The sequence below is a fragment of the Sceloporus undulatus genome, chromosome 4, assembly GCF_019175285.1.
Source record: "Sceloporus undulatus isolate JIND9_A2432 ecotype Alabama chromosome 4, SceUnd_v1.1, whole genome shotgun sequence".
In the NCBI taxonomy this organism is placed as follows: domain Eukaryota; kingdom Metazoa; phylum Chordata; class Lepidosauria; order Squamata; family Phrynosomatidae; genus Sceloporus; species Sceloporus undulatus.
This window is the reverse complement of record NC_056525.1, coordinates 238017819-238044007: the sequence shown is the minus strand read 5'-3', so window position 1 is coordinate 238044007 and position 26189 is coordinate 238017819. Positions and strand designations below refer to the sequence as shown.

Sequence of the window (26189 nt, the reverse complement as noted above, 5' to 3'; positions counted from 1 at the left end):
AAAAGGCAAAAGTGACAGATTTGTCCAGTCAGGCTCAGAGTTTTAAGGGCATAACTCTTTTAAAAAAATTCTGGCTTTGAATACCCGTGTGGCCATAGAGTGTTAGTGCTGAGTTAGAGTTGCCTCATTTTTTGACTGCTCAGCATTAACATCTGTACTGCAGACAGGGGCCCTTATCACACAATGGGTTTTGCAGCTCAAATCCAAAGTCACTCCTGGTCCAACCATGCAAATTCACGTTAAAACGTGATGTATTATCACACATGATTGCTTTCTATGGGGAGCAGTTCCAAGGCAGATCCACAGTCAATCCAAAGTGACTCCTGATTTTTGTGAATTCGGTAACAAGTGAATTCACAAAAATTGTTTCCAAGCTCACTTCGATTTCAATCTGAACTGGTCTGGTGTGGAAGATCACCCCAATCTCGTCCCCCTTGGCCCCCCTGCATCCTGCTCCTGCATCCTTCTACTCCTCCTTCACCCTGATCTCACCTCCAGTGAACCCCTGCGTTCAGCTCCTGCATCCTCCTCGTCCTCCTCATTCACCCCGATCTCGCCCCCAGTGACCCTGTGTCCTGCTCCTGCATCCTCCTCCTCCATCACCCTGATCCTGATCCCACTGGTCCCCTGTGTCCTGGTGCTAAGGAGGGGACAAGCGGAGGTAGCAGGGAAGGATGACAGCATCCAGAGCCCCACTGAGCATGCACAAGGGTGCCAATTCGAATTGTTGAATCTGTCTGGTGTGATAATTTATTTTGCACTCACTCCACTTTGCCTCAGTAATGAGCACAATTTCGTTCTTCACATATGATAATTAATCACATGAATTGCCCTGGATTCGAAGTGACTCTACTTCCCCCTCGCTTCAGAATGGCTCCAGATTGGAGTTCCAGTTTCACGTGTGAAAAGGGCCAGGGACACTGTGGTCCTTTCCACATTGGAAATGACTGTACTGATTCAATTTGACTGGTGTGGAATGGACAGAATTTTGTTCCAGTACAATAGGATGTTGACAAGCTGTCCAGAGAAGGGTGACCAAAATGGTAAAAGGTCTGGAAACCATGTCCTATGAGGAATTGCTTAGAGACCTGGGTGTGTTTGACCTGGAGAAGGGAAGGTTAAGGGGTGACATGATAGCCATGTATTTGAAAGGATGTCTTGTGGAAGACTGAGCAAGCTTTTTTACCACTGCTTTAGAGACTAGGACATGGATTGATGGATTCAAGCTACAGGAAAAGAGATTCCATCTAAACTGTAGGAAGAACTTCCTGATGGTAAAAACTGTTTGACAGAGGAAGACGTTCCCTTGAAGTCTCCTACTTTTGAAGTTTTAAACAGAGGGTGGATGGAGGATTGCTTTTATTGTATATTCCTGCATAGCAGGGGGTTGGATTGGATGGCCCTTGTGATCTATTCCAATTCTGTGCTTTTACATTTATGAAGAATTTACCAAAAAATGGGAAATTTCTTTCATATTCAGGATAGAGGGATTTTGTGTTTTAAAAAAAAAAACATGGGGCAAGAAAACAAAACTGACAGATTACTTGCCTCAAAGCTGGTCCTTTTAAATTGAGATGCTAAGAACTGAACCTACAGTCTTCTCTATACAAAGTATATGCTCCATCCCTAACCATGGCCTGTTACAGACAGGCCAAAATAAAGCTGCTTCGAGTCACTTTGGAAGTATGGTATTTCAATGATGTATGCATCCTAAGAGTCCAAACGCCGCACCAAAGCTACGCTCTGGTCCTAAGGACTGGAGTGCAGCTTTGGTGTGGCTTTTGGACTCTTAGGATTCATGCATCATTGAAATACCATACCTCCAAAGTGACTCGAAGCAGCTTTATTTTGGCCTGTCTGTAACAGGCCCATATTTCCAGTGCTAGGGACTGAACCTATTTTGGGCCTGGGTTCAGCACGTTGGATAATGCCTTTAAAGTTCTGACTAAAACCCAGAGTGGATTCACTGCCCACGGACATGGAAGCCACATTTGGCCACTACATAGTACCATTTTTGGAGTGCAGGTACTCCTTGCTCCCCAACACATTTAGCCCCTGATGCTACCACTGAATGTTTTCTTCCTGACTGGTACTACTGGGTTTCTGTGCTTTCTGTCTCCTTACTAATATTTTCCTGCTTCCGTTTGCTGAGATCTTCATAGCATAAAGTGATGTTCGTTCCCTGCAGACATTTGTTGAAAACTACAATGTATGAGCCAGCCACTTTCAGACCTTTACAGACAAAAAATGTTTGCTTACATAGAAAGAAGGGCTGTGATTATCCTCTGCCTGCGTTATATATCAAGGTCAAAACTATGTGATTCAGTCCATTGTTTAGGAATAAAAGAGAGATGATCTCTGGCATAGCAGCAGACAGCTACTGTAGCAACATTGTAAACTGCCCAGCCATCCTCCCCATTTTTTTTGTTTTAAATTGACTAGGGAAGGTGGCTGCTCAATTAAAAGTGACATGACATAATCACCCCCTTTATTTCCAATGGGCAGAGGTGAATTTCCATGTTTGTCAGAGGTGGAGAAAGTAAGGATTGTGGGCCACATGTGGCTCATAGACATACTTTTGCTGCAATCAAAGCACCCCCACCCCAGTTCCCCAAAGCCCCATAATTAGCCCCATTTTGGGGAGTAATTTCTTAAACTACCCAAAATAGGTGAAAACACCTTCCTACACATAGCTGCTTACCTCTGGCTTGAATAAAAAAGAAGGCATTATCCTTGCTTACGCCATTGTACTACATTGAATGCCCCAACCTTGCTGATTTTGGATGCTAATCAGAGCTTGACCTGAGTAAGTATGTGGATGGGAAACCACCATGGGAACTACAGGGATCTCCAGTCAGGAGTAGGAAAGGATCCTGCTTGAAATCCTGTAGAGTTAAGCTTCCTGGATGTCCGGAGCGGCGGCAACATTTTTTCCTCTGCAGGGAAGCCGCAGCTGCCAAACCGCACGGCTTCCCCGCGGAGGAAAAAGAACCTGCAAAAAGCGGGTTCTTTTAAAGCCACAGGGGTGGCATAACCAATATGCCACTGGCACACTATTTATGGAAGTGCTGCGTGGCAACATGCAGATGCTACGCGGTGCTTATGTAACCATGGCAGCACCCATGTATACAGGGTGCTGCCATTGTTATGGCGCTGCAGCGTACTAGGGTTAGGGACCGTGTGGTTGCTGCGCGGTGCCGTAACCCTAGTACGGCCCCAGCACAGAGCATTAGCACCATCTGTGCCTTAGTATTGCCAAAGTTAATTACACTGCATACTCTCCAACATTTCACAGGTGAGAACTGGGACATGTGTGAGCAAGCAACATCAGAGTGTGGTCAAAATATCAAAGGTTATTAATACAGGAAGAACACACAAGCTAGGAGAGGGAACAGAAGTTATTTAAAGCTGAGAAGGGCATAGTGTAGCCTGTAGACTGCCTGTGGTCCCTGCATCCCAGTTGTGTGCATGGTGTCAAGCCAAATCAGCTCTCTGATCTTCCAGAGGAACTGATGGTGATGAAATGAGTGAAACAAAGACTAGAGCGATGTTGGCAGAAGACTCAGCCTGACTCAAGTGCCCATACTGTGACATCACAAACATTGTCCCTTCCTTGTCTCACTTTTTTGGGTCTGAAGTATCAAAAAATGGGATGCTCTTGACCTGACAGCCCTGATTATCATCAGTAAAGCAATGTTGACAATCAGAGATGGAACAAGATGGAACGGGGAAAGAAGCACTGGGGTTTGTGCATGAGGCCATTGGTTGTGCATTCCTACATTAAGGTACTATTTTGTATGGAAGACTGGAGTCTTTTCTTCTTTTCTTTCTTTTCTTTTTACACAATGGCTGGATGCATCTTAAATTGAGCACTCTTTTTCAAAGATATTTTCTCTTTGCATATCATTCTGGAGATAACAAGCTCCGCTTTTTGTTTGTTTGTTTTTGTTTTGCTTTTTGTATTCTGTCTGACTGCCAGAGAAGAGAGAGCAAGTGAAAATTGAATGTGTTTTGCCTTTTAAGAGTTGGAATATTAGAATAGCTTTGAAAATGAGTTCAAAATTCAAGGCCATTTTCTAATGTGCACGTGCGCACACGCACACGCACACACACACACACACACACACACACAGAATCTTTTTCTTCAGCATCCTTTTGGCATATTTTCCTCTTTCCATTTTCTATGCCTTGGAGCTGTTGGCCTTTATTTTCATTTGGCCTAACCATCCATCCCTAATCTAGTGCTCTCCAGATGGGCTAGACTGCAATTTCCATGATCATGCTGGCTGAGAATCCAGGGAGATGCAATCCAAAATATTCTGAAGGGTACCAGATTGGGGTCTAATGTATGGTTTGAAATGTCTAGGCCAATAAAGGAGTTTTTGCCTAGAGCTGAAATGGTGTAAGATTCCAGTTGAGCCTATTGGAGGAGAATCTTCCATAGATGGGGTGCCACTATTAAGGAGGCTCTTTTTCAGCCCTAACCCAGCTAACCTCTGAGGTGGAGGCAAGAAAGATTGGATGCTGTGCTGTATCAGACCAGATTTTCTGTTTATCTACCTGTTTTATCTACCAATATGGGAATGGCTTTTAGGGTGAGATCCTTTCAATTATGTGTTACCTAATCCTTTTAACAATAGCAATAGCAGCTTCATTTATATACCCCTTCATACCACCTAAGCATTCTCTAAGCGGTTCACAAGTGTAAGCCAATTGCCCCCAACAGCTGGGGTACTCATTTTAGAAACCTTGGAAGGATGCAAGGCTGAGTCGACACTGAGCCCCTGGCTGGGACTGAACTCAAAACCTTGTGGTTTGTGAACGAGTGGCTGCAGTACAGGCATTTAACCACTGTGCCACCAAGGCTCCTCAAGAGATGATAGAGATTAAATTTGGGGTGTTCCACACACACAACTTGTGCTCTGCCCCTGATTTCTGACCATTCCTGGCCCAGAATGCTCTTTACTGTTAGAAAAGTTAACCATGGCATTAGATCCCAAATTCTTGGCTTCTCTATTATTATGGTTCTGTAAACCTGTGACACAGTGATCAGAAAGGTATCATCCATATGTAACTCTAAGGGAAATCACATTCAGAGAATCCAGGGGTGGCGTGTGCCCATCAGGCTTTCCACAACCTCTAGAAGCTACCACTCTCTGAATTTTTGATTGGAAAATTCAGTACTTAATCCACTATGCCCTATATTTTGAGAATAAAGTTGCGAGCCAATTAAAAGCTTTAGAATGATTGCAATGCCTTGCCTCACATCCAATTAATTGCTTACTCATCCAATTAAAATAAAAATAAGAACACAGTGATGCAGGGAATAACTTGAGGTTGGCTGGTGAAGATGATAGTTTTCTTCTGCAACAGAATACAAGCAAAAGTCCAGCTATAAGAAACACCTGTGATTGGTTGCCTACACAAAGAGATGTAAATGGATTGCTTATAATAATAGTAACACCGTCAGCACTGAGCACACTTTCACTAGGGATTTCATTAAAATTGGATTTCAAAATCCACATTTTAATCTGTGTTGAATGGATTAACTGTACCATTTAACTGACTAATGCATTTCGTGTTTGAAATGTTCCACCCATATCTGAAGGAGTGCATCAAAAGTGAGAGTTTTAACACCTCCCTTTGAGAGGAACTATTATCATATCATCTGGAATCTGGTGGCATCTTTAATCATTAAATTTTCTCTCGTCCTTCCTCAAATGAACTTGCTGCAGCAATTGATTAGTTCTATTTTATATGGACACCAACTTTTAAAAGTAGGAGTGGGAATTGTGTGGTCCTTTTGATGTTGTTGGACTGCAGTGCCCAGAAGACCAAGTCAGCATAAACAATGGCGAGGAAAACTGGGAGAGAGCCAACAGTTCCCTATCCTGTCTTTTGACCACCAAATAGACGTTTATTCAGTGAAGGTATATTTCCTATAGGATCTGCTGTGACCTTTACTCTGTAGATGCAGAGGATAAGGGAGGGGATTTGGGAACTCAAGTCAGGGCTTAAAATACAGTCAAAAAGGTTATGGTGAGGGGCATTCCTGCAACTACCTTTAATCCATAACAGGTCTTATGTGGGCGCTTCTGTAAGGTAACAACCAACCTCCTGGAAAGGTGTTTCTCCAGACCTGAAGTAAAATGAGATGCTGACACATGGTATGATCCTGAAAATCCAAATCATACGCTTTTGTTAGACATCCTCAAGGCATTATAGAGCCAACATTTTCCATAAGGATGATTCTACACTTCTTTTCAGTTGTGGTTTTATTCAAGTGCTCAAGCTATGCTTTCAGGAATAATGTCATTTATACCTTTTCATGAAGTGATTCCAATTTAAATGGTTATGTGAAAATTGGTATGTCAACCACAGTAAAGTGAAATTGTTTACTTCAGAGAGATATCTACTCTATAATGGATCCGTAATCCATGCCATAGCATTTCCAGTTTCTATGTATGGTTATGAAAGTTGGACAGTAAAGAGAGTTGATAGGAAGGGCATCGACTCATTTGAAATATTGTGCTAGAGAACAAAGCTGAGGCTATTGCACTTTGCTCATATTTTAAAAGCAGCTGAGAAAGTGGGACAGCAGAAGATTCACTGGAGTTATCCCAACCAAAGCAGGACAGTTGGAGGGCATTCATTATTGTCTTTTGACCCAAGATTTACTAACTATCATCGCTTCAGGAGCCTTGTTCCATATTGAATGTCCTGAGGACCACAAAATTGAGACTAACTTTGTCACTTTTTTCTTCTTCTTTGTGTAGGTACCTTTCTTGTGGTGACGGAGGAGACATGAGATCTTCAACCTCCAGGCTCTCCAGCTTTTCCTCAAGGGATTCATTATGGAATCGGTAAGACAGCAATGAGACAATGGCTTTCTTATGTCTGCTGGCATTGTAAATGGGCTTTGTGAAGAGTCTCTGCTTGACGTTAAGTACTTTCTGGTTGACAGGTCCTAAGGTCAGGGACTTTTCAGTGGTGATCACACATTTTTGAAAATCCCTGGGAACTGCATTATCTTTGGCAGTCCCCAGGAACTACATTATTGCTTCCCTATTCTAATGACTTTTAAACATTTTCCCCTGCCTGGCATATGATTGGACATAATGAGGTACACTTGAACCCAGGGATTGGAAGGGGTTGTTGGATACAATCACTCATCCCTTCCTCTGCCTCTTTTTGAGGGATTAGTTGGGAACAAATAAGACTCAATTTAATTCTTTTGTGTAAGAATGGCCCATGAGATTCATCTAATATTTGAAAATTACAAGGCTGCCTTATCACAATGCAGTTCCTGTGAACCACTGCTGAGAATGTTGTGGGTGTGGAAGAGGGAGGTGGTGATGGTAGTTTACAGAGCATGCTCCCCCCCCCTTCCCCTTTCAATCTTGCAGAATGCAGAACGGCCCACAGTGGCCTTAATATCCTTTTTGTTTGTTCATGCTGTGAATGGCAGGTGCCCAAGTGCTGTTCTCAAGTCTGTTGTGTACTTTATAAAACCGCTAAAACTGCAGTCGGTTTAACATAGACATCCTGAGCTGACCTCCACAACAATTTACAAGCAAACAAAGAAAGGGGAGAAAAAGGGGGGGGGGGGAGCTCCCAAGGATGACATTGTAATCCTACTACATTTGAATACAAAGTTAAGATATTTGAGGTTACAATACTTGAAAAGAAATGTAAGATCAGCAATTCCTAAGTTAGTGGGAACAAGCCTTAATTCTGTGGTTGCTTGAGACAATAAAAGGAAGAATATGATGTAGAGTGATGTCTACACTAAGCAGTCAGAGAAGAGAAGAGCATCTCTAGTCCAGCTATCCCCAATCTGACAGGCTCCAGATGTGTTGGACTACAACCCCCAATGATGGGAATTGTAGTTTGGACACACCTGGAAGTTGCCAGACTGGGCAAAGCTGTTCATAACAGTTGCTGAAGCCACTCACTGATTCTGCATAATTGAGGACCAAATGCTAATCACTTTAATGTCTGAAACCCATTAGAAAATGTGTTTCCTCTCCAAAAAAAGCTGTTGAAGCCTTTCCCTAATTGGATCAGGAGCTGGGAGGAGGAAGGATCCAACCCTTTCTGTCAACTAAAACCAGCTGTTCTTTCACCTCCTCCCAAGTGTTCCTGTTAAGCACATTTGGGGAAACATAGGAGTAAAATGGGCCCAGTGCATTCTAAACGTGCATGTGCGCGGGCGTGCACAGAACAGGATGGGGCCAAGAACTCCATTTTATCACACGCTGGAATGCCGCCTTTGCCACTGGGCATTCCAGTTGCGTTCCCGTTCTGTTCCAGAGGGCACCATTTCTGAGAACTGTTTCTAAGCATTCTCAGAAATGGCGCCCTCTGGGATGGAACGGGGACACAACTGGAACGCCCGGCGACAAAGGCGGCATTCAACTGTGCAATAAAATGGGGTTCTTGGCCCCATCCCATCCCATGTGCGCCTGCACACACGCGTTTAGAACACACTAGGCCCGTTTCAGGGTCAGTGTGATAAACTCCATAGTCCATAGACAGTGGCAGCAGATTGTTTCCATGCCAGTGGGGTGGTAAATCTACTTGGGGTTTTAGTTTATATTTTAAATAATTGTCCAAGGTGGTAAACCATATCTCCAAAGTATCTTGGATAACCGAGAGGGCCGGGGTTGCCTTCTCCCCGCAGTTGCCCTCGGAGGCACCCGGGAGGAGAAGGCAAGAGGGCCGGGACTACAAACCCCAGCGGCCTTTGTGACTGGAAGTCCCGCCTCTTCTTTCCTGGTGGCCTCCATGATTGGTTGGGAGGCTGGGAAGGGGTGGGACATCTGGCCGCAAAGCCCACTGGGGCTTGTAGGCAGTCGAAAGTCCTGCCCCTTCCTCACCTCCCAACCAATGAGGGAGGTCGCGGGTGGGACTTTCGCCCGAAATGGGGGTCGCGGCCCAACAAAGGTTGGGAACTGCTGTCCTAGATGTACAAGAAAAGAGAATATCATCATATCATTTATACCTACATCATAACATGTTAAACTAATGGTCCTTCTAGCCAGGGTGAACTCTACCTATGACACCCACATGGTTCGGTACTAAAGGACCAAATTAGCGGAGTGTGGGGGTTATAATCTTCTCTAACTGGAGATGCACACCATCATAGCAAATTAAACTGACATTCACCTAATTCTAACATTACAAGTTCTTCCAAAATGCTTCCTTAGGATAAGCATGGGTGAAAGAAGGATAAGCATGGGTGGAGGTGGTGCTACCACTAAAAAGACCCACTGATGAGTAGCCATTGAAACTGTTTGCAGGGGCCGCTTGAACCACAGCTTCTCATGGTTATCTGAGAACATAGTTAGATATGGAATAGGTAGAAGGTGGATAGATGGATAAAATCTTTCAGACACCATGGCTAGAGGTAGCTGGTGGCTCCCCTATCATTGGGGTGGTGGTTCCGTCTTAGATTTTAGTTTGGTCTTTAGCTAAACTATCCAAGATGCTAAACTCTATCCACAAATTTGGTTAAGTACCCTGGATTGTTTCTATAAAGTTCAAACTAAAACCTAGAGTGCATCCACCATCTCACTGACATGAGAGCTACTACCTGTCACTGACTCTGGACTCAACCCATGAAGTGCTTTATAGCTTAAAGCCAGAATTTCAAGTCAACCCAGAAATAAACCGGGAAGTAATGAAGATGGCACAAAAGTGAGTCATATGGCATAATAAATAATGTCCACTTCCAACCATGACTCTTGTTTGGGAGATGGATTCACAAACAACCAAACTGCAATGCTGAGCCTTACAGGGTGCAGGAGGGAAGGAATGTGGCAGGTGGACTATATTGTGGCACCCAGTGTGTTCCTAGACTAGAGGAAAAGTGAAAAGTTGTGTCACAAAGCAGCATCATCAGTTATATATTTTGAGCCTTTCTGGGCCTATTTTAGGCCCAAATAGTCTTTATTTAAAAAATGGAAGACAAATGGCTATTTCGGGCCTAAAATCGTTCCATTTATACTCTGGGAGGCCACATACTGTATGTTGGGGAATCGGGGTACCACCAGCGAAGAACTGGAACAGGATGTGTCTAGACCTATCTATATTGAACTTGCTGATCCTATCCTAGGAGGTCATATCACTCACCTTACCCCTTTACCCCTTTGATCCCTTTCTAGATCTGGTACTCAGGCCTCAAGGTGACCACTATTCTGGACAAGTGGCTATGTTGATCAGTGGGTGCACTGTGATAAAGTGTAATCAGTTTTCCTACTTAATTATTATATTAAAACACCCAGACTGCAATACAGAAGCTAAAAAAGGCAAAGATTTATCGTAACACAGTGATTCCTAAACTTTGGTCTTGCAGGTGTTTTGGACTTGAATTTCTGACTGTTGGGCAAGCTAGCTGGGGCTTCTGGGAGCTGAAGTCCAAAACACCTGGAAGACCAAAGTTTGGAAGTCACTGTTGTAACAGATCAACATTTAGCCTTATACTCCCCCCCCCCCCCATAAAGTAACATCTGAAGTTAAGAAAAATAACAGTTCTCCCTGAACTCTCTCCACATTTTCAGCTCCCCAAAACTCTATTCAGATCTTCACCATTCTCTTCTTCTTAACTGGGCCTATCTCTATTTCTGACTTCCCTTCTAACTCTATCTCTGACTGGCCCTATCTAACTGTTTATCAGAGAAACCTTTAGGTTATTCTTTCTCCTATAGATCCCCTAAGCTTTCCATGAGCTGATTGGCTGGCTCTACCCAAACTTGCCCAGCTTCTCACTTTACAGTGGGCAAAAATGCCCCCGAGCCATCCAAAGATGCCCACTCCACTTAGGGGAAGTGTATCTCCTTCTGCAAAAGGATGAACCTCACTAGCCTGGTTAGAATTGCTAGGCACCAACAGTAGCTCTGTCTTATCTGGACTGAGCTTCAGTATGCTGGAAGACATGTCCAGCCCTCTTGACCTTGCTTTGGCATGTTGTCTAAACTAAATCAGTGCATCTGGTCTCTAAGACATGAGTGCCTCCTGTTGGGGTCCCCAAACTCCTGCCTTTGATAGCAAAGCAAACAGACAAGGCCATTAATTGGTGTTCCATTTCTTGTATGTGTGTTTTGGAGATTTTCCTAGATGCAGATGGGAGATAAACGAGACTGAAAATATTGAAATATTTGCAATATGGCTTGAGGAGCTGTCTCGGTGTGGCTTCCCCCCCGGCAGAATCCTCATGCATCAGCTGCTCTGCAGCCTGCCAATTATTGCAATCTTCTAGAATTCCTCATTTTGAACAGTTGGAGAAAAAACATTACTATCTCTCTTTCTCCTTCTCCCTCCTCTCTCTCTTAATTAAAAAGAATGAGCAACAGAGGCTAGGGAGAATGTTAATTAAAATATTCATTAACTAATTCCCTGTGCTAATATGGTTACTACTGATAGTTGCTACAAAACCTTGGTGCTAATATTTATATAAAGATGAAATTTCAAAGCTTGGCCGTGTTTCTTTTTGGGGATTAGAATATCCCAGAATTTCTCCACCAGCATAATCAATTGGCTCAGGATTATTCTTGAGAATTATCAGTCTCAAAAGGAACTTTTCTATGCTATGGTATATTATTTATCTGTTCTATCCAAAAGACATAACAAGACTAAAATTGGAGTTCTCTATACTGAAGGGCATTTCTTAAATAAGAGACAAATGTTTATTTGCCCTTGAATATTTGCCCTTCAATTGTCCCAATTTGGGAAGGATAGTCCTGAGTAATCCTCTGCCATTCCACTTTTTCAGCCTTGTAAAATGTCTCAGTTTCTCTCTCTTCCTCCCACTTTACTCCGTTGTTCTTAGCTTACTTCCATTGATGACAACTGAGTTCTCTTCTTTCTCTGTTTCATAGTGTTCCGAACATTCCTGACTGGAGTATTGGACAATTGATTCCCTGTGCTAATATGGTTACTACTATCCAAGTAATAACTAATAGTAGTAGCTAGTGGTAACGAATATGGATTCTATTCAAGAACCTAGGGATCAGTGAGAGATCATTAGATGATGTGGTATGTTCCCAAAATCTGTCACTATTTTGTGGTTGTGTGGTTGTGGTTGTGTGCCTTCAAGTCTTTTCCAGCCTACAGTGATCCTACAGCAAACTTATCGTGGAGTTTTCTTGACAAGATTTGTTCAGAAAGGTTTGCCACTGCCTTCTCCTGAGGCTGGGACCTGCCAAGGTCACCCAGTGGGTTTCATGGACAAACAGAGAATCGAACCCTGGTCTCCAGAGTCATATTTCAACACTCAAACCACTATGCCACGCTGGCTCTCCGAAGTGCTAGGCTACCATCTGCTAATGGTAGAGTCAGGCCAGATTGTTTACCATGGAATATTCCCTTCCACGTCCTCTGGCAAAGGCCTTTGGAAACAAGTAACGGTGGTTAAAACAATCAAAACACTCATACTGTTGCAGCAATCCTTTTCTCTCTCCCCCACTGATCCTCAGCCTACTACCTCTTTCCTCACAGCTTGGCATTTGTTTCCATTTTGCTGTGTTTTCTCCTTATTTCCCCAGATGCCAAGGTTCCAAAATACAGGCCTCCTTGCTTATTGTTCACCCTGCGAGCCAGGAATGCCACAATGTGTTTGTCAGTGTGACTTGCTCTCGCATGACAACATCAAAACACAAAGGCAAAACTGAATCAGCACATCAGTCAGCTTCATCACATGCAACTTGATGCCAGCTTTGGGTTGATTATATTTTTTTCTTCTTCCCCAGGCTTTAATTTTTTTTGCTTTGTTTTGTTTTTTGCCAGTCTTTCGAAACAGATTGTTGAAGAGGGCTACTGCGGAAATGGGATGACACTTCCCAGTTTACCAGCCTGCTGCAAAAAAAAACAAAAAAGCAAAACAAAGCAAGGATGGACACACTGATATTGTCAGGACATTTATAGCCTGTAAAAACAGCACTACTTAGGTACAAAACAGCTGTTTCCTTTAATGTGCTCTAAGGAACAGCTGAAGCTGGAGAAAGCACAAAAATGCTTCTCCAAGGATCTTGTAAAGGCTCCCACTTCTTTAAGAAGTGTAACATTAAGCAATTGTCTTTGTGAGTGTGTGTATGCCTTCAAATTACCTGTCGACCTATGGCAACCCCCTGAATTTTTCATAGGTTTTTTTTAGGTAATAATCAAAGGTGGTTTTACCAGTTTTTTCCTCTGAAATATAGCCTACAGCACTTGTTATTCATTTGTGGTCTCCTCTCCAAGTACTGCATAGCTTCCAAGATCAGATGGGATCTGGTGCCTTTAGGGTATTTAGGTCTTTAATAAAATGTGTTAAACAGCCTACAGATATGTGAATATCAGGGTTCTCAGACCTCAGGGCCTGGACCACCTTCTCTGATCCTCAGGGGGAAGAATCTCAAGGTGAGAGTGCTGCCTTGAAAAATGTGCATACTAGGATTGCCAGACTGAAAACTAAATACTACTCTTATCCCCTTTGTAGAGGAGAGGATTTTGGCAGATGTTACTTGCTACCTGCCTAAACGACAAGGAACAACTATTCAAATGTTTTCTTTGCCACAACCGTTAAAAGGACAGGAGCTGTCGCTAATGTTCAGTCTGGCAACTCTAGTTTGTGTATATATCTTTTCCTCTTAGCCTTGGTGTTGTTTTTTTTCAAAGGTATTCTCTGTGCAATGGTGAATCATATTTAATGTATCATGATGAAAAGTATCATGCGGGGGCTTCCCCTTGTAACATCTCTCCTATAGCACCATCAGGACCTCTGTAACATCAAAAGGTTTTGTTCCTAGGGCTCAAATTTTGGCCCTGAACACTCAGAGCCTAGGATGGTTTTCACATGTCACCTGAAAGAAATATGTGTTGGTATTCACAACACCCCATACTGGGTTGTGGAGCCTTTAAGATAGCTTTGTGTATTATTAAAATTATGCTGAATACGTAATTTGAAATGGAAGCGAGAGGAGACTGGATGCTCACTGGGAGCAGGCAATCGAATCCTGGCATGCACTCCATGATATCATTTCAGGGATGATAGGAGCCTATTTGGCTCAGAAAAGAGCATATTGTTTTTTGACTAGGGAGGAACAAAAATGTGTGAATTCAAAATTCAAACCCAGTTTTAAGTCTGGCTAGGGAGTTTGTTGTTGTTGTTGTTGTTGTTGTTATGTGCCTTCAAGTCATTTCTGACTAAAGGCAACCCTAAGGCAACCCTATCATGGGGTTTTCTTGGCAAGAGTTGTTCAGAGGAGGTTTGCCATTGCCCTTCCCCTGAGGATGAGAGCATGCGACTTGCCCAAGACCAGCCAGTGGGTTTCATGGCCAATCTGGGAATTGAACTCTGGTTTCCAGAGCCAAAGTCCAACACTCAAACTACTAAGCTGTACTACCCAGTAGCATTTTAAAAATAAAAATAAAATCAGGGGTAGGCAACTTTAGTAGGTCTGTGGGCACTCTCCAGGGGCCACCTGGACCACCACAAAGCAAAACTGGAAGGTTTGGAAAAGCAGAAAATTTATGAAGTTAGTTGGAGACAGGCACTGTGACCTATTTAAAATGTGTCCTATTTAAAAGGCAGCCTGGATGTGGCAATTAGGGACCCCTAAGACAGAGCTACAGAACTTAAAGTGGTGTCAAACTGCATTATTTTTTACAGTATAGATGCATCCTGTACTTTTTTCCCTCCATCATGGCACTATATTTCCATGTAACCTCCCTGCAAAGCAGGTTAGGCTGAGAGAATGTAATTGATATCTGTTCCTCACAGACTGTCCTTTGTTGACCCCAGCTGCTCTTTTTTGCCTTTTTTTGTGCTTATTCTTCTTTCCCTTTGACCTTTTCCTGCTCTACTCCTCTGCCATTTGAGCCTCCAACCACTCCCTTCATTTAAGAAGAAGACGTCCCAGCTTCCTAGTTTGGCACATTTAATGTTAACAAAGTTAGCATTAGCAAAATGTCATCTATCATGGAGAAACAATAGCTGCCTTTTTGCCACCCTCTTTCCCCATATTAATATTAGCAGTGAAAATGTTAAATGGGTCTTTTATTCATGAGCTTGCTTTCCAGTTTGCATGCTCTCAGTTGGGCATGAAAGCTATAGAAATAGGTTGCTTGTGAGTCCAGATCTAATGGTAAGTTTCCAACCTGCCCTGTTCTACAACCTTCCCCGTCCTCTCTCATTTCTCCATCCCATTCAGATTAGAGCCGGCGATTGCTTTAAATATCAAATCAGCTGGTGGGTGTATCTAAAATAGGCACACACTGCAGAAGGGAGGGGAGGAAATGTTTCCTTGGCTCGTGTATGCAGCACTAGGTTCCTTACAAGCACATGTCATGCAGAATGCCAGTCCCAGAAGTTACATCATGTCATGATCTAGTGTTATGCACTAATGCATGCTTGGCCATCCTCAGACATTTTGCTGTCTGAAAACTTTGCAGCCACTTGCATTCCAATACTCTCCAACATTTCACAGATGAAACCTAGGACATATGTAACCAAACAACATTAGAGTGTGGCTTAGATGGGGAAAGTTATTAATGCAATGCCACACAAGCTAGAAGAGGCTGCTGTAGTCTGCTTTTGTTTGAGTCTATTGGGAAGGAAAAGATTTCACCACCTTCTGTTCCTCTTCTCTCTCAGTGCTTCTCAATTATTTTCTGTCATGCCCCCCCTAGGAAGAAGAAAACATTTCGCGCCCCCCGCGCGACTGTAAATAGTATCATTTGTCTATAAAATTGTTATAAGTACACCTCTGCATAACACTGTATCCTGAGCCTCGCGCCCCCCTTTACGGAGCCTCGCGCTCCCCCTGGGGGGCGCACCCCACTATTTGAAAAGTACTGAGCAAACAAGGTCTGCTCTGTACAATCAGTTTGCAGCGACTGAAGAAGGGTGCAGACAAAGTGTGAAAGTGGGAGGAGGAGACAGAAACTGATACATTTTAAAAGCAGATTAAAAAGTGGGATGACAGAGGATTAATCAGGACTGTCCTTGCCAAACTGAGACAGAGATTGCACAGCTGGTGAGGCTTTGATTTTGTCGTTGTGTGCCTTCAAGTTGTTTCTGACCCTATAACAAACATATCATGTTTTTTTTTGGGGGGGGGGGTTGGCAAGAGTTGTTCAGAGGAGGTTTGCCATTGCCTCCTTGTGACAGATGGCCATTCAGCCTCTGTTTAAAAACCTCCAAAGAAGTAGACTCTACCACACTTCGAATAATGCGTTGTTGAATAGCTCTTACTGCCAGGAAGTTCTTTTTTAATGTTTAGGTGGAATCTCTTTTCTATAGTTTGAATCCATTGCTCCATGTTCTAGTCTCCAGAGCAGCAGACAACAATCTTGCTCCATCCTCACTATGACATTCCTTCAGATATTTAAGTAGTGCTATTATATCACCTCTTAACCTTCTCTTCTCCAGGCTAAACATCCCCAGCTCCCTAATTCATTTCTCATAGGGCATGGTTTCCGGACCCTTCACCATATTGGTTGCCCTTCTTTGGACATGCTCCAGCTTCTCAGCATCCTTTTTGAATTGTGGTGCCCAGAACTGGACACAGTATTCCAGGTAAGGCCTAACCAAAGCAGAATAAGGCATAAATGGCAACATACTGCGGCCATAAATGCTGTTGTAACTTTGGCCTTTTTAAGGTACTCATAGGCTCCTGGCTTGACAACTCACCCCAATCTCACCTCTTAGAATGATGGTGTTGCAAATCCTTAATTCAGATTGAGTTGAAGAATATATAGCTGAAGAAAGGGTACAATTATGCAAAGTGGCTCTGATTTAGCAATGGCAACCAGAGAGCCAACTGCTGGTCTATTGATTGCCTGACCTGTATGAAATGAAATGGCTGGTCTCAGCTGGGTCCAGACAGACAAATGAATTAAAACTTCCTCCACACAGCCAAAGAGCGACATTAATGAATATTACCATTACCGCTAAGGTTTTTTTCTGTCTTCTGGAATGGAATTATCTGACATGAGAGGGTCAAAGGGACGTCACAAGTAGAGACCTTTGAAACAGGCACCGCCTACCCACCTGCTTGTCTCGCCTGTTTCTGCTGCATGTCTATATGCTGTACAACTTGTGTGCCTAACCAAATTGAAATGGAGATCACTGGCCTTGAAAAGCAGCAGTAGCCCACAAGAGTTTTAAAAACCCCTGTGGTGTAGTGAGGAGGGGACCCTGGAATTGAAGACCAGGACCCACCTTTACTATATGTGTTTTGTTTTTTGTCTTTAATAGCTATGATTTAAACTGGTTTTAATTTTATTGCTAGGGTCTGATGATACTTTCAACTTTTGCATTTGGTATTGTGTTTTTTTTTTTTAATTATTAAACATCTAAAACCATATCAACATATCAAACCACATAAAAAACCTACAAAACCTACAATACATATAGAAATCTTTGAAAGAAAACGTTGAAATAAGAAATCACTACTAATGCATTAGGAGTCAAGACTGACATATCTTTCCATTCAAAAATCTCCCTTTCTTCTTTAAATACTCATCAAACACCTATCTTAACTCTGTATATCTTTTATACTTTTTCTCCAATTCTCACTTCCTTCATTCTTTTTTCAACATTTTCTGACCCATCATCTTAATTACTTTGTTGTTGTTGTTGTTGTTGTTGTTGTTGTGTGCCTTCAAATCATTGACATATGGAGACCCTAAGTCAAACCTATCATGGGGGTTTCTTGGCAAGAGTTGTTCAGAGGAGGTTTGCCATTGCCTTCCCCTGAGGCTGAGAGCATGTGGCTTGTCCAAGGTCACCCAGTAGGTTTCATGGCTGAGTTGGGAATAGGACTCTGGTCTTCAGAGTCATAGTTGAGCACTCAAACTACTTTGCCACACTGACTCTTACATATACCTTCATTACACATACCTTCATTATCACATATTTCTACCTTCTACAAACACACTTAGGCATCCATTCTGATTTCATTTATAATGGTTTACGTGTTAAACTACAACTTTGGAGACCAGGGTTTGAATCCCTGCTCAGCCATGGAAATCCACTGGGTGACTTCAGGCAAGTCACATGTTCTCGGCCACAGAGGAAAGCAAAGGTGAACTCCCTTCTGAACTAATCTTGCCAAGAAAATCCTGTGATAGCGCTATTCTAGTATCATAGGAGGTGAAGTCCAGAAACTTTTGGTGGGCCAAAGATATATATATATTTTAAAGACATCTAGGTATGTGGCTATCATCATATGCTGGTGGTAGTAAATCCTACTGATCAACTGTGTGGTGTGTTTTAAAGTTTTTCACTAAGGCATTTGTTCAGTTTCAACAAATAGGATAAAAAATTTTTAACAGGGAGGCAGGTTTCCCAAACCAACGCTTCTGGATTATGGATCCAGCTAGACTACAATTTCTGTCACCTCTGACCATAATCCAGCAGTGTTGATTTGGAAAACCTACCTGCCTGTTGGTGACTGGGGCCAATGGGAATTGCAGTCCAATGATGTTGCTCACTCCTGCTCCAGTGTCAGAGCCCTGCTCCTCAAAGTAGTTGCCAGCTGTACCATAGTAAGAACCTGAGCCACAGAGAAGTAACACAAGCAAGGCAATCTGCTGCCAAGTATAATCAAAGGTAGGGACTAGAGCCAAATCCATGTGAGAGAGTCTGGAAGAGGAATACAGGGAAAATGCACTTACATGAAGGATTAAAGGGGAGGTTTCCATATCTGATGTTGGTTTCTATTTTAAGTCTGAAAGATACTCTAGTGGTTTAAAGCTCTTCTCTCACACATTTCAACACTTTATAATAACCACAGTAGTAGGATGCATATTTTGGGGGTGGTGTCAGTGGTAACGCAGGCACACCAGAGAAGTAGGTATGGGAGGAAATAAGGGCATTGCTCCCCCCAACCGAAATTTTCCTTCACTCCCCAAATTTCAAGAATTGTAATAGCTCAAAACATCACATCCCTTGAAGTTTAGGCATTCAAGGGAAAAGGGCTGCAAATGTACCAAGGGGATGCAAACACGCTAAATATAATAGTTTTAGATGTGAGAGATTTTTATTGTTTTACTCTCTTTGGTGCTAGAAATGTGGGGACTGTAGGAAAATTTCATTTGGGGGAAGATAATTCTTATTTGGGGGTATTGCCCTAATTTTGCCCCCCTCCCCACCAAAAGCTACATCCCTGATGCAAATTCTCTGTTCAGTGATTGCAGCTCATTCTCTCCCAAATACTTACAGTATATTGTACAGTCAGCCCTCCGTTTTCACAGGGGAACCATTCTGGACTCACCCCTCACGATAACAGAAACTCGAAGATATTCAAACCCCATAGGTTTGAATGGGGGCGCATGCCCCATTTTAATCCTCTCTGTTTGCTCCTCATGAGTAAATGAGGGTTGCAGATTTGAAGCCTTTGCAAATGGAAAGACAACTGTATGTCTAACTACCTTTAAATGGAGCTGGGGGGGGGCTCCAGATGTTGTTGGGTTGTAACTTTAATTATTCCTCACCACTGGAGGTGTAAAAGCATCTGAAAGTCTGAAAGCAACACCACCACACATCTTTCCTTGCCTTATTTAGATAGGACAAAAAAATGATAACTTTATTGCAATTCACTTGTGGGGAAAAAAAACATCTCAGTTGGACCTGAAACTAACCTACAAAATTCTTGATGCCAATAATGGTTTAAGCAGCCTCATATTTAGCAGGCATTATTGTTACAGTTTATCTTGAGATAAAGGAAGTTGTGGTGATTGATACTGCGGAAATCAGTGCTGCCTTAACATGGCATTGAATATAAAAACTGAAGTGTCACTTTCTATTTCACAACGGAAAGAAAGTTCAAAGAAATGTTAGCAATGCCACATTGCAAGTTTCAAGGCTGCTACCAGCAATATCTAGCATTTATTTCCACCTTCCTCAACCTGGGGCCCTCCAAATGTGCTAGGATTGTAATCTAGCACATTTGGAGGGCAAATTCCCAACATCTTTGGCCATTTGACCAGGCTGGATGAGAATGATGGGAGATAGAGTCCAATGCATCTAGAAGGCACCCAGCAGGGGAATGTCGATTTATATAGCGCTTTAGAAAATTCTAAGGACTGCTTCATATATAAATGTCTTTAACAACCCATCAACAAACCAGCAAACCTGCTGGCACAGGCGAGACTACACTGAGATGGAAAGATAATGGCTTCCATAAAGAGCTAAATACAGTGTTGTTTCCACCTACGCTACATTCAGTAAAAATCAATGTGATTTACATAAGTCGTCCCTTTAAAAAAATCCATAAAGAGCGAAATCCATTGTTATTTCCACCTAGGTAGACTCAATAAAATCAATGTGATTTACATTAGTTGTCCCTAAAATAAATAAATAAATAAATAAATAAATAAATAAATAAATATTCCAGTTATTTCGATAGGTGTGTGACTAATACTGCATTTAGCACAAACTTACCCACTAAATTCATTTTTATTTATATGTAATTAATTCTTATATTTCTAAAATTTATTTACCACTTTTCATTCAACTCCTTACTGCTTTTCCCTCCAATGTTTATTTACCAGTTTTCTTCCACCTTATTTTGCATCTTGCTTCGTAAACATGGAGGAATGGAATGCAGATAAGCATTTCGCTGTGTTGTCCTGCACTCTTTATTTGTAGCATCTAATATATGCATATGATGTTTATGTAATGCCCCTCATGGCATTTGGCAACTAACAGAAATAGGTTAAAACAGTGGAAGAAACAGAAGGCACCCTTAGCAACTAGATTAGTTTTCAGTGTTTCAGCAATGCTAGATGTAACTGATTTTAATAAATCCATCTGGGCCCAATCCACTCAGACAAACTGCTTTGCAGCCCCACTCCTGTTTCAGCGAGGATGGTTACACAATGACTTAGATTTTGACATCTGCTTAACATCTGTGCTTTTGGAAACATCATGTTCTCTGACAGTGGCCTGGCAAAACAGTGACTTTAAACATTTGCCTGCTGAAATGGTAATATTTAGAATGGTTTCATCACATAGCGTTGGTGTTGTTTTAATCTTTGGGTAGATAGGAAGTTGTCTTATATTAGTCAGACCAATGGCTCATTTAGTTCAGTATTTCCTGTTGTTGTTGTGTTTCTTCAAGTTGCACAGTCAACCTAGCATAGGATTTTTTTGGCAAGTTTCATCAGAGGGAGTTTGCCATTGCCATCCTCTGAGGCTGAGAGAGTGTGACTTGTCCAAGATCACCCAGTGGGTTTCCATGGCTGAGCTGGGATTCAAACCCTGTTCTCCCAGTGTCCAATGCTCAAACAACTATACCATGCTGGCTCTCAGTATTTCCTGCATGGACTAAAAGCAGCTTCGCCAGAGATTCTGGATCTGTCCTGGCTGTTTTTAGAGGAACCTGGAACTGGAACTGAAACCTTTTCCATACAAAACATGAGCTCTGCCACTGAATTACAGTCCTCCCTGAACTTGCAACCTCAAATAAGGATAGTACATGATCATGCCTAAAGACCAATGAAATGAGTGGGATTGCAACCTGTATTTAAGTCATCATCTTCAAAGGGAAATTTCAGTGTGCAACACCTACATATGAATTTACCTAGGTTCAACCCTTCCCTCATCTGGTTTGATGAAAGGCTTTTAACCACATATCTGCAATTTGCTCCTGAGCTGAAAAACATTATAAAGGTAGTCCACAGTCTTTATCTGAAAGGCTGTCCAGTCTGAGTCCAGTTTAAAGCTAACCAGAACCAGAAGAAAAATCCTTGAAACAGCTCAGCATTTGTTAGCATCTGGGCAGCAGAGTGAGCAGGCCAGCGCAGAGCTCAGCTTGTCAGTCTTCTCCATATGATGAGATCTGTTAGGGCTATTTGATTGATAGTTTGAAAGATACCTTACAGATTTGTGTCTCTCAATAGAAATTAACATATGTAAATGTTATGAAAACCTATACTCCCTTTTATTTGTTTATTTGGCAGTTCACTTCCTCTTCAAGGAGGGTAATGTGTAAACCCAGCAGCAGCTGGTGATTTCCAGGTCAGTGGGGCAGAAAAATCTATTTCAGGTTTTAATTCCAAGGTGGAATGCTGAACTCTATTCCCATAAGAGGATCAGCACCCCGGACAGCTCCTGCAAAGTGTTGGTTAAAACCTGGGCTGGAGTCACTACCACACTGACATGGAAATTGCCAGCTGCTGCTGCTGCATTGAAGCAACTTCACTAGAAATATAGTACTTGGTTATTTTTTGACCTCCCTGCTTCTGGTTGCAATTCTGGGATCCCATGTGCACATTTATGGAGCACGAGATCCCGTTTTCCGTCTTGCCTTTTTTCTAACACTGCACCCAGTCCTATTCTCAGTTTGTTTCTCCCTCCCATGTGGATGGCACACAGGTTCATTTGCTTCAAAGAACTTTCAAATCAGCCCTTTCTCACACTAAAGAGCCACTGCTGCAACCAAAGCTTATCTCAGATTGACTTTTACCCAGATCCCTCTTAAATCCTTGTACTTCAGCTTATTGAGGATGGGGGAGCGCCTTCAGTCTGCACCCCCCCTCCCTACAGCAAAAGGGATTGAAACAAAGCTGTAGAGCAAATGTGGGTCAGCTTGCTTTAAAAAGAAGTCTTATGTCACAAGGCGGTGGAGGGGGGGGACCTTTCATCTCTCTCTCTCCCCCAGCCCCCATAAAGAATTTGCAATGCATAAGGCAATGTTTGCTTTTTCCTAAGATCTTTTGACCCTGGGCCACCGAGTTTGTTCAGATGTTTGTTCTTTTCTTTCCTCCTCAAACACTATTATTCCTTATCTCTCTCCCTTCCATAAAAATAGGTAAATGGGATGAAATTGTCCACAATAAAAGACAACATCATTCCTGTTCCCCACTCTCTCTTGCAACTAATGGCACTCATTTCCACAGGAAAATTCAGAGCAAACAGTGGCATTTCCACAATACTCTTAAAGGCTTTGCATGACAATAGGTGGGGGTGAGATATTCTAGTCTTATCTCCATACTGGTATTATGTGATCAAGTGGGGTAGAATCCTGTGTCCCTATGGAATGCATTAGCAGGTGGTATAGAATACAATAACAAGTTATTGCTTTTCTTTGGGGAAAAGCGACAGAACAAGAAGTGTGTTTTAATGCACTGAAGACGTGGGAATGTTCAGACACCAGAGAGCTCAGTAAAAGAGAGGGGCATAGAACAGAAGGAATTGTTGTTTGTTGTTGTTGTGTGCCTTCAAGTTGTTTCTAACTTATGGCGACTCTAAGGCAACTGTATACAGTAGAGTCTTGATTATCCAACCTTCGATTATCCAACATGCCGGATTATCCAACGTCGCTGCTCAGTGATTTCTTTACATTTTCAGAGGACTGAACTGTTTATACAGTACATATTGTACATCACAATGTTGATCAGTGATTTCTTTACATTTTTAGAGGACTGTTTATACATTACAATGTTATTCCTATAACGTTACTGCAACGTTACTTTTACTGTTACTGCAATAAAACTTCAATACGTTTGCAATTCATAGTGATTTCAAGGCTTTTCTTGGACCCTCCGGATTATCCAACATTTTCGGCTATCAGCCCGCTCGTTTATGTCGGATAATTGAGACTCTACTGTAATAGTTTTCCTGGCAAGACTTGTTTAGAGGAGGCTTGCCAATGCCATCCTCTGAGACTAAGGGAGTGTGACTTGCCCAATGTCACCCAATGGGCTTATATGGCTGAACTGGGATTTGAACCCTGGCCTCCCATCATCCTAGTCCAATGCACAACCATTATACCATGCTGGCCCTCAACAGAAGGAATATGTAAGAAATAATTTTAACCAAAAGGAATGAGATGTATCACTAATTTTTATCACCTTTTCAGTATAATTAAAAGGACCAACTTGAATATTGTACAAGTACCTTAGACAAGCATATGTGTATGTGCACACAGAGAGTAAAACCCATACTTTACATAGGGATTGGCATTGTGTGCTCCTCCAGAATGTTGTCAGAACGCAACTCCCAGCATATTTCAGCATTGGCTGTGCCAGCAAGGGCTGCAAGAAGGTGGAGTTTAATATCTGGAGGGCTGCACTTTGTCCACACCTCTGTTACGTTTGCTGATGTTACCTGCTGCCAAACTGACTTTAACTTATGGTGACCCTATGAATGATAGACCTCGATATTACCTGCTCAGGTCTTGCAAACTCAAGGGAATGGCTTTCATGACTGAATCAATCCATCTGTAATGTGGTCTTTCTCTGTACTTACTGTCTTCAGTCTTGTTGTTGTGTTGCTGTGTGCTTTCATTTCTGAGTTATTTATCCGTCTATTATCCCCTCTGTTGTAAGCTGCCCGGATTCCCAGTGATTGGGCGGCATATAAATAAATCCTATTATTATTATTATTATTATTATTACTATGGTGACCCTAAGGCAAACCTACCATGGGGGTTTCTTGGCAAGAGTTGTTCGGAGGCGTTTTTGCCTTTGCCTTCCTCTGAGAGAATATGACAAAGTCACTCAGTGGGTTTCCATGGCCATGTGAGGATTTGAACCCTGGTCTCTCAGTATCTTAGTTCATTGCTCAAACCATGCTGGCTCTGCCTTCTATCTCTCAAGGTGTTAATGTCTTTTCTTGTGAGTCAGGTCTTGTCATGATACAGTCTAAGTTTAGTCATCTTCTTCAAGGGACGGGACAATTCAGGTTCACTTTCCTTCAGCATCACACTCCAAAGGAGCTGCTTCTCTTCCTTTCGGCCTTCTTCTCCGTTGTCCATCTTTTGCAGCCATACAGAGGCACCAGAAACACTGTGGCAGAGAAGACTTAATTATAGGTCTTCACAGCAAAAGATCTTACTTAGAGCTGCTCTCTCAAACCTTAGTCTTCCTTTGATTCCTTTCCAGCAGTCTCCATTTTAATCCATGACGGAAACAAAGTACAGAAAATTGCTATTTGGGGATTTTTCATCTTCCGCTTTTATGTTATATAACTAATCTGTGGGGTTTTTTTTAAATGCACTATTTTAAGTATTGCTATTAAAATAAGGATGCAATTCTGTGGGTTATCAGATGCGGCAGAAATGTAAACGCACCAGTTCTATTGCTGGTCAGGCAGCATCTATGGCTCTGGTCCACTAATGGAAAGCAGGGCCAGGCCAGGCCAGTGCATCCCCTGAAGGGAAGAATGTCTGACAAGCAAAAGCTGACTGGACTAGAAGCTGAATCTTCTATTCAAGGGACAAGACAGCATCACTTATTGGTACAGTATCCATATAAGGAAGTTCAGGAAACTACAAGTCCCAGAATGCAACAGGAGGTAGAGGACCGCATTGAAAGCCACCTAGGCCCCCGTCTCTCTCTCTGGGAGTTGTAGTTTAGGAAGGGGCGTTTAGACTATTGAGCCACAGAGCTCTGAAGCCTCACCAAACTACAATGCCCAAAATGCAACAGGAGGCAGTCACGACAGCGTTTAAAAGCGAAGAGAGTGAAAGGCTCGACACGGGAAAGCTGGGCGCTGAGGCGCCTGCGCGGGGGGTGTGGCTTCCGTGTTTTCGCTCGCGTGACGTCAGCTGAACGCCGCGTCCTGTAAAGGAGAGAGGGAAGAAGGGAGGGGCGGGGCTTGGGGAAAAGAGGGCGGAGCTTAGAGAAAGAGGGAGTGAGAGAGAGAGAAGGCGCGAGCTGCGAAGGCTAACCAAGTGGGAGAGAGAGGAAGGGAGGGAGAAGGGGGCGGAGCTTAGAGAGAATGAGGGGGAGTCAGAGAGAGAGAGAGGGAGGAGGCGGGCTGCGAAGGCGAGCCAAATAGGAAGGGGGGGGAGTGTAGGTGCTGCGTCCTCATTCTGTCTCCCGCGCATGCGCTCTTTGTCTTTCTCGCACTCCACAGACGCTTGGGGAGAGCGCGTGCACTCACTGACTCACGCGCATGCGCGCCCCCATCGCTTGCTCGTTCTCTAACCGACGCTTGCGGGGGGGCGCGTGCATATACTCGCGCATGCGCGTCCCCTCGTTCTCTCTCGGGAGGGAGGGAGGGAGGGAGGCAGCGAGCGGCTGAAGCTGACTGACTGAAAAGAAGAAGAAGAAGAAGAAGAAGAAGCGCGTCAGGCGAGAAGGAGCCAAGCAGCGCCTGGCTTCTCCGGACCTGGGATTGCTTTCCCTCAGCCTCCTTTCTCCCCTCAGCTCTCCTTTTCCTCCCTCTCCCCCCCAAACCCGGGCTTTGGGGGGGG

The 26189-nt window shown here is 43.0% G+C and overlaps 1 protein-coding gene across 5 annotated transcripts in view; it reads left to right on the top strand.

The window, feature by feature from the left end:
- ASAP1 (ArfGAP with SH3 domain, ankyrin repeat and PH domain 1) overlaps window positions 1-26189 on the top strand; it is a 194817-nt gene that overhangs the window by 21748 nt on the left and 146880 nt on the right. For all 5 annotated transcript variants that reach the window (XM_042466317.1, XM_042466315.1, XM_042466316.1 and 2 more), the window contains one exon: window positions 6777-6863. In XM_042466317.1, coding sequence (XP_042322251.1) covers window positions 6805-6863 — 59 coding nt within the window. In that variant the 5' untranslated portion in view covers window positions 6777-6804. The remainder of the gene's footprint in view (window positions 1-6776; window positions 6864-26189) is intronic.